Source organism: Rhinopithecus roxellana, chromosome 7, assembly GCF_007565055.1.
Source record: "Rhinopithecus roxellana isolate Shanxi Qingling chromosome 7, ASM756505v1, whole genome shotgun sequence".
Classification (NCBI taxonomy): domain Eukaryota; kingdom Metazoa; phylum Chordata; class Mammalia; order Primates; family Cercopithecidae; genus Rhinopithecus; species Rhinopithecus roxellana.
The window spans coordinates 34,233,111-34,242,054 of record NC_044555.1 but is presented as its reverse complement, the minus strand read 5'-3'; the positions used below and the strand labels follow the sequence as shown (position 1 = coordinate 34,242,054).

The 8,944-nt window shown below is 44.8% G+C and overlaps 1 protein-coding gene across 4 annotated transcripts; it reads right to left on the bottom strand.

The window, feature by feature from the left end:
- Nucleotides 1–359: 359 nt before the first annotated feature.
- On the bottom strand, nt 360–8,259 carry LOC115898686 (putative protein SSX6). Of its 4 annotated transcripts, none has more exons than XM_030934077.1 (7): nt 8,191–8,259; nt 7,896–8,030; nt 7,638–7,752; nt 6,868–6,963; nt 4,966–5,015; nt 2,866–3,001; nt 360–460 (listed from the first exon to the last, which is right to left on the bottom strand). In XM_030934077.1, the coding sequence occupies exons 1-7, from the start codon at nt 8,257–8,259 to the stop codon at nt 360–362; spliced, it is 702 nt and encodes a 233-aa protein (XP_030789937.1). The 4 variants fall into 4 exon arrangements, with proteins under 4 accessions (XP_030789937.1, XP_030789938.1, XP_030789939.1 ...); XM_030934078.1 differs by lacking the exon at nt 7,896–8,030 and adding an exon at nt 1,240–1,320 and having other exon boundaries at nt 360–457; XM_030934079.1 differs by lacking the exon at nt 7,896–8,030.
- Nucleotides 8,260–8,944: the final 685 nt, after the last annotated feature.

Sequence of the window (8,944 nt, the reverse complement as noted above, 5' to 3'; positions counted from 1 at the left end):
GCACACACCTTCCACGGTTCCTCGAAGAGAACCATCTGCTCATGCCACAGTGACTTCCTCACCTGGTTTATCCATTCCTAGGCTAGAGGAAGGTGTGGCCCACATCTCAGGGCCGACCTGGGGTTTGGGAGCCCACAGCATCCTGGGTAGGGAGGATCCCTGGATATACAGGGCAGGGAGTAGAAAGCTCCCTGCATGGAAGCATGGGAAATCTCATCATTCAGCCTCAATGCTGTACCCTAGAAAATTATGAGAAGGGAATGATTTGGGGAACAAGTGACAAGATGGGATACCGGTACCGTAACAGAATAGCACATCTGCAGGGATGTGGGGGATGAGCCGAGGGTTCACTTACGGAGTTACTCGTCATCTTCCTCAGGGTCGCTGATCTCTTCATAAATCACCGGCTGCTTTCTCTCACGCAGTCTGTGGGTCCAGGCATGTTTCCCCCTTTTGGATCCTATGATGCAGAAGAGTTGGAAGATGAGGGTTGGGTAGGTTGAAGAGTGTTAGGCTCTCTTTTCTCAAAAACAGGAGATGCCTCCATGCTCCCAAGTGCCCATGGGCCTTCTTTACCCAGTTTTTCACATTCTCTGGCTAGAGAGGCCGAGACCTTAGACCCACACCAATACAGGCCAAATGCCAATTAAAGTTTTAGCTTCTGGCTCCTTCTGTTGTCAGGTTTAGATTCCCAACATCTTCACTTACGGGAGCACTGACCCATACCTCCTTTCATTCTGCACGTATTTGTTAAGGGCACACAGGCATACCTTGTTTTATGGCACCTCATTTTCATAGTGCTTCGCAGATACAGCATTTTTTTTTTTTTTTTTTTTTTTTAGAAATTTTCACCAGTTTTACACTTTTCCATTATTATTATATCTGTTAAGGTGATTTGTGATCAGTGAGCTTTGATGTTATCATTGCAATTGTCTTTGTTGTCTTTTAGTCTTTTAAAATAATTTTTGTTCTTTATTTTTTGGGTACACAGTAGGTGTATATACTTACGCGGTATGTGAGATGTTTTGATATGTGCCTGCAATGCGTAATAATCACATGATGGAAAATAGGGTATCCATCCCCTCAACCATTTATTCCTGTGTTACAAACAATCCAATTACACTCTTTTAGTTATTTTTAAATGTACGATTAAGTTATTATTGACTATAGTCATCCTGTTGTGTGTAAATGCTTTGGGGGTACTAGGAACTGCGCCCACAGAAGATGACGAACGTAACCGATCAATGTTGTGTGTGGTCTGACTGCTCCACGGATGAGCTCTTCCCTGCCTCTCTTCCTTTTCTTGGGCCTCCCTATTTCCTGAGACACAGCAATACTGAAATTAGGACAGTGAACAACCCTACAATGGCCGCTAAGTGTTCAAATGGAAGGAAGAGTCGCATGTCTCTCACTTTAAATCAGAAGCTAGAAATGGCTCAGCTTAGTGAGGAAGGCATGCTGAAAGCCAAGACAGGCTGAAAGCTCTGCCTCTTGCATCAAACAGCCAAGCCGTGAATGCAAAGGAAAAGTTCTCGAAGGAAATAATAGTATACACTGCAAAGGAAAAGTTTTTGAAGAAAATAATAATACTAATACTCCAGTGAACACAAGAATAAGAAAGCAAAACTGCGTTACTGCTGAAATAGAGAAAGTTTGAGTGGTCAGGAAAGAAGATGAAACCAGCCACAACACTCCCTTAAGCCAGAGTCTAATTCAGAGCAAGACCCAAACTCTCTTCCAGTCCATGAAAGCTGAGAGAGGTGAAGAAGCTACAGAGGAAACGTGTGAAACTAGCAGAGGTTGGTTTGTGAGGTTTAAGGAAAGAAGCCGTCTCCATAACATAAAAGTGCAAGGTGTAGCAGCAAACCCTGATGGAGAAGCTGCAGCAAGTTATCCAGAAGATCTAGCTAAGATCACTGTTGAAGGTGGCTACACTAAACAACAGATTTTCAATATAGATAAAATAGCCTTCTATTGGAAGGTGACGCCATCTAAAACTTTCATAGCTAGAGAGGATTGACTCCAACTTTGAAAGAAGTTCTACTGTGGGTAAAATGCTATCCAATAGCATCACATACTACAGAGATGTGCTTCATGAAAGGGAGAGCTAATCGATGTGGCAAATTTCATTGTCGTCTTCTTTTAAGAAACTGCCACAGCCACTCCACCCTTCAGCAACCACCACCTTGATCAGCCAGCAGCCATCAACACCGAGGCAAGACCCTCCACCAGCAAAAAGAGTGTGACTCACTGAAGGCTCAGAAGATTGTTAGCATCTTTAACAATGAATTATTTTAAAATTAAGGTATGTACATTTTTAGACATAACGCTATTGCACACTTAGTAGACTACACTGTGGTGTAAACATAATGTTTTTATGCACTGCGAAACAAACAAAAAACAACGTGTGTGACTCACTTTATTGTAGTGGTCTGGAACCGAACCTGCAATATCTCTGAAGTACACCTGTATTGGGTATCAGGCATTGAGCTGAGTAAGCTATGATCTCAGGTTATCACAGACAGAATTGCTTGAGCACCTTTCATGTCATCAGGCTTTCTAGATTTCATTTAATACCTCCAAACAATCTATGAACTATGATTCTTTATTTCCATCTTATGGACTAGGAATCTGGAGCTGAGAAAATTTGGAAGACTTGCCCCAAGTCACGTGGTTTTTTTATATGGATGTCAACTCCAGTCTGTGTCTCTGGAAGTCATGTCTAACATCTCATCTGGAGCTGGGCGAGCTCCTTAGCCCAGCCTGGACCCAGGCTTGTTTGGGATCCATGCCACACACCCAGTCCCCACACCTGAACATAGCCAGGGAAGCCAGAGGGGTTATTCCTGAATTGTTTCCTCTTACCAGATCTCTTGTTAATCTTCTCAGAGGTACTTGGTTTTCCCGGGGGGCACAGCTGTTTCCCATCGTTCTGTGGGCCAGATGCTTCTGCCACTCCCTTCGAATGGTTGCCTTCCTCTGCTAGCTTCTTGAGCATGATCTTTATAATGTGAAGGTCACAGAAAAACAGTATCAGTCACATTTCTATAGTGCTTTAGAGCTTACAAAGCGTCTTCACATGCATTACCTTAATCAATGTTCTCAACAATGCTGGGAGAGTTACACTTACCTAAATAAGGAGAAACCTGGGAGGTTAGAAGGGAAAGGAATGGCCTAAACGAATGGGGTTTCCAGGGCTAGAATGCTTATCTTCACACTCTTTCAAGACTGACATTTGTGCAAACAGCAGAAATCTCCATGTAATTGAGTGTGTGGTGTACAGAAGTTTTGTAGAATAGCATTCTAAGAATTCACAAGGTCTACAAAAGGAAGAGCTTCTGTAAAATACAAGGGATCCCAATATAAGCTTGTAGACTGCTGCTGGGAGAGTAAATGTAAAGACATAGAGAGGGGACAAAACGCTGCTGGGAAAGATGATGTGGGGCGATGAATACTTGGAAGAGAGAGGGAAAGAAATGGTTTGCTGAAATTAATCTAGACATCAAAGAAAGCAGTACCAGATATGGCATACCACCCTACCGAGGCACCAACACTGAATGTGGAATTCAGTGAGGTGGTACCCACACCAATTCTGGTTGCATTGGGATGTGTCACTGACCAACAATACTAAGCTACTCTTTTATTTTTGTGTTTTTGTTTTGTTTTGATTTTGTTTTGGTTTTGGTTTTTGAAACGGAGACTTGCTCCGTCGCCTGGCTAGAGTGCAGTGGCGTGATTTCTGCTCACTGCAATCTCCCCCTCCCCCGGTTCAAGTGATTCCCCTGCCTCAGCCTCCCGAGTAGCTGGGACTACAGGCAGGCACTACCACGCCCCACTAAGTTTTGTGTTTTTAGTAGAGATAAGGTTTCACCATGTCGGCCAGGATGGTCTCGATTTATTGACTTTGTGATCTGCCTGCCTCGGCCTCCCAAAGTAAGGCTCACAACTGGCATTACAGTCGTGAGCCACCGCGCCCAGCCCTTAAGGTACTTTTTACGCAGCTTCCTCGCTTATGAAATAGTGAACAATACATGTAAAATAGGCTAAGGGAAAGTCCTCTCTGAGCTTGTAAACACTGTTTAAATGTAATAATAATAACAATTAATATCTTTCTGGATACTTCTTTGAATTCGGTCTCCGCACTGGCAACCCAACTCCCAGATCCCTTTACCCTCTAAACCAGAGTTGAATCTGCACTTGTGGGATCACTCATTCAGGGGCCTCCGAGGGATCCCCTGGGCTGGGACTGGGGCTTCCCAGATGCCCCAGGTGCAGACAAGGCCCTCAAGGAGCTCACAGTAGGGAGGGGTCAACAGTCAAAGCGATTCCTAAGCCATGCAAGCGGCCCCGGTAACAGAGCAGAGGCCAGCTGGTCCTTCCTGTTGTGAGAGTGGGTGTCTCAACAGAAGCACCAGCAGGCCCTGTGGGGTAAAGCCCTAGTGAGCAACATCTGACTTCATAAACAAATGCAAACGTGAACGAGTTTTAAATGGCTTGGAGTTCTGGATTAGACTACCCCTGCCACTGCGCCTCAGGAAAATTCTTTAATATCTCTGTACCGGATAGCCTCATTTTATTATTATGTTGCTGATAACCATGATCTAAAACATGGACTGTGATTCTTTACTTCCATTGCATGGACCAGGAATCTGGAGCTCAGAGAACTTAGAAGATTTGCGCCAAGTCACATGGCTTTTATATGGATGACAGCTGAAGTGTGTGACTCATTATTATTTGGAGATAATAACAGAAACAACGTCATAGAGATCTTCTTATGGATTAAAAGAAGTATTAAGGATCACAACTCTTAGTATTATCAAGCCGTCGATGCTACATCAGGTGTTGTGATAGACATGGGGAGAAGGAGGCAATGAGGGCATTTTTTATATTCTCCCACTCTTACCTGTATTCACATCCGTGGAGAGACAAAGGTTCTCTGGTCCTTTAGACTTGAGAGATACTCACCTTTGGGAAGATTCTCTGGAGCCTGCCGAAAGTCGTCTGAGGACGTTCAACTGAAAGAGAACACATCAGAATTTTAATTTGTTGGGAAAGATTTCCAAACTCTAGAGAGACTTCTGTCGCATGAGGGCATTCTGCAGCAGAGGGTTATGAGTCCACTCATTGTTGAGGAGTTATTTGAGATTTGCTTCTGAATTACGTTTAGTAATGGTTGGTTCACTTATCTGTGGCATCAGTTCAGAATTTTCCATCTCATAGTTTATCAGATGGGGGTTAAACCCCATCACAGTCTCATCTTATTCCATTACATATCTTTTACTTTCTCCCAGATAATTAAATTGATTTGTTGGGAAACTGAACCTGTATCCACTCAAGATGTGCAACAACTAAAAATCACTGTACACTTCAAATGGGTGAAGTGTACATACCATAAGTACGTCAATTAAGCTGTTAAATGTGTGATGAACCATGGATGATTTCGTCCAGGGGCTCTGAAATATTTCAGTATAAAGACACTCCTTTAAAGTCAAAAGCTTGGCAGATACTCAAGCACTGGATTTTCAGACCTCTTGTAGTGATTATGGGAGATGGTAGAATCTGGCCTGTTTGTTGGGAAGTAATAGGTCTATTGGAGACAGTTTGGACATTCTGACCTTGTCTTATGATTGTATTGTCAGAGCAGAAGAGCAAGTAAACACATATGTCCCCTTTATATTCCTGAAATGCACAAAGCTCTCTACGCAAGAACCTGTCTTTTTTTTTCACACTATGTTATCTCTGCTCACTGACAAGTGGGAAAGCTCTCTGTGTTGGATGAGGGATCACTCTTTCAAACTCACTTCCAAGCTCATCACGGAGAATTGGGGTTGTTTGGGAATGAGAAGACTATTTGGTTTTAATAAAATACAGAGAAACAGCGATCTTTATTATGTCCTGTGTTCATCACCCTCTCTCTTAAGATATTTATCCAATATCTATATGCTGTTAATGAAACAAACTCTGGAAGTTTTTGGCAGATCTACACTTTTAACATTTTCTTTTTGTTTTTCACTTTTAACATTTTCTTAACTGTCCTTTGATTCATTAACAGTGTTTTAGCAAGAACAACAAGTCCTTTAAAAAAGAAATATTTCAAACATCACAGAAAAGTATGGGGAATAATATTGAGTTCAGTCGCATCTCAACATTACCCCATGACTATGTTAGACCTGATTTATTTATTCAGAATGTTAGAAACACTGTAAACGGGCTGGGTGCAATAGCTCACACCTGTGATCCCAGCACTTTGGGAGGCTGAGGCGGGTGGATCACCTGAGGTCAGGAGTTTGAGACCAGCCTGGCCAACATGGTGAAACCCTGTCTCTACTAAAAATACAAAAATTAGGTGGGCATGGTGGCGGGCGCCTGTAATCCCAGCTACTCAGGAGGCTGAGGCAGGAGAATCGCTTGAACCCAGGAGGCAGAGGGTTGTAGCGGGCTGAGACTGTGCCGCTGCACTCCAGCCTGGGCAACAAGAGCAAATCTCCAGTTCAAAACAAAAACAAAAACAAAACAAAACACACTATCAACAAGTCACGGCTGAAGCTGTCTGTGCAGCACTCACCAATCCCTGCCCCCCTCCTTCTCCATTTACAGCCAGTCTCCTCAATTTGATGGCTTTTTATTCACATTCATGTTTTCATGCATTTACCATTTACTTATTATCCATAAAAATACATATTCTTGTTTTGCATGTTTTAGAATTTTATGAATGGCCTCTGTAGTTAACTTTCTGTATGCAATTTTGTTTTCACTCAGCCCTGCTATGTATGAGGGAACAAATGCCTGAGGATCTTTCCCAGGTAGCTGAGCTGAAGAGCAACTGGGCTTGAGGAGACCCTTTCTAGCCCCTTCCCATCTACTCACCCTGATTCCCACGGTTACGGTCATCATCAGAATCATTCCCCTGGAAGTCTGTGGCCTGTTTATTACGCATGAAAGGTGGGAGGGTGACATTGGAACCTAGAAAGAAGCAAAATGTTTATTCCTTAAGGGACAAACTTAGACCCGGCACGGTGGCTCATGTCTGTAGTACCAGCACTTTGGGAGGCTGAGGCGGGAGGATTGCTTGAGGCCAGGAGTTCAAGAAGAGCCTGGGTAACATAGAGAGATTCCCATATCTACAAAATATAAAATAAAATTAGTTGGGCATGGTGGCATGTGCCTGTAGCCTCAGCTACTCCATAGGCTGGGCAGGAGGATTGCTTGAGCCCAGGAGTTCGAGGCTTCATTGAGCTATGATTGCACTACTGCACTCTAGCCTAGGTGACAGAAAGAGAGAGAGAGAGAGAGAGAGAGAGAGAGAGAGAGAGAGAGAGAGAGAGAAGCCGAAAGGACGAAGGTAGGGTGGGAGATGTGCTGTGATGCCACAGAGACAGTTGGACTCATCAGAACAGACGTCTATGGGAGAGAAACGTGCAGGATCTAGGTACGAGCTCCACTGTGGCCAGCCCCTGCCCTCAGCCCTGACAGGATACGGAAGAGCAGAACACCCAGAAGCTGCCTTGTGATTTTTCCCTGCACAAAAGGAAAATGTGGGGTACTTTCTGCAGCCTAAGAAGTAGCCTAGGCAGGGAAAGGGATGCTCGTGTGTCCCCAGACTTGTCTGTTTGTCTGTTCCTAGAACTTTCTGTTACCTAGTTTAGTCATGGCCTCATACTTTCTCTTCATATGCACACAGCTGATTTTCTCCGAGAATTTCATCTTTTCCCACTCTTTCTTAGAGAAGTATTTGGCAATATCATCAAAGTCCTAGGAAAAAAGAAAGAAAGGAATTCTGGCAGTGACTCAGCTAGGCATGTCTGCCATTCAACTGGAGCCACTTCCTGTGTGCTGGATCTGGGAAGTGGAGATGATAATCCGTCCTGGTTGATGCCATGGTTAACTGAGACAACATGGGGACCTTCCCTAGCTTCTCCCCTGCCGCACAGTAGGACTTTAATGCTGCTGGCTGGCTCTCTTCCCACCTTGCAGAATGGAGTGAGAGTCACCAAATGTAGTGCATGGCCACAGACTTGTCTCCAGGGATGCTAGGTGATGACAGAGCGAGGGTGGGAGGCTCCCAAGGGTCCAGATCTCCCCCGAGACCCTGCTCCTTGTCCCCAGTACCTCTGTCCTCCCCTCCTCAGAAACCTGGTCACCCTACTCTGTCCCCTGGACCACTGCTCTGTCCCTTCCAGGTCACGTCACCTTGCTTCTCTTCTTTGATGTTTTAGCACCATCCCTGGGTCTCTTTGCAAAGGCGTTGTCTCGATTCATGGCACCGGGAGCAGTCTGACCTGCAAGAGAAACAGCCCGAGTCGTTCCAGTCCTGTGGAGGGAGAAATCAGTGAAGGCCGGCCACACTCAGTCACCTGGAATCAGGTGTTGCATTTCTGCATCCCGGGCTTATCTGTCCGTGAGTAAAGACATGGGGAGGAGTCAGATGGAAACAGGGAGCCAGGGGTCTCTGGGAGAAGTACTGATTGGGGATGACAGGTTCTATGGGCATAGCAGCCTTGAGTCTTTGGGAGGGGATCGGCTAATGTTGTTAGTAGTTTCCCTGGGGCCAGGCTTACCCTGAAAGATGTACAGACCCTTGTTGGGGAGGCAGGGACGTGACTGTGTAATTTTATTCAGTGGGGGCGTTCTGACACCCCTACTCAATAACTAAAGGAAGGGAAGTGAGTCCCAGAGGTAACATGGTTTCTCTGGTGATGGATCTGATCAGGCAGAGGGATGGGGGGTTCTGTTCTGTTGAAGAGAAACGAGCATCGCTAATATGAAAGGATTTAGAGGCTATTACTGGGTTATTTGTAAATTATTAGAAGGAAGAGAGCTAGAATCTCGGAGACTACAAGAGCCCTCCATCACTTAGAGAGAATGAGGGGCATTTCAATTTGCAGCAATTGGCCAGGCTCGGTGGCTCATGCCTGTAATCCCAGCATTTTGGGAGGCCGAGGTG

Bases quoted from the DNA above. Each gene is read 5' to 3' on its own strand.
- LOC115898686 (XM_030934077.1), bottom strand. From the start codon at position 8,259: ATGAATCGAGACAACGCCTTTGCAAAGAGACCCAGGGATGGTGCTAAA. The intron at 5,016-6,867 runs GTGAGTAGATGG...GTTCTCTTTCAG, and splicing joins CCGTAACCGTGGGAATCAGG to TTGAACGTCCTCAGACGACT. The intron at 3,002-4,965 runs GTGAGTATCTCT...CACATTATAAAG, and splicing joins TCCAGAGAATCTTCCCAAAG to ATCATGCTCAAGAAGCTAGC.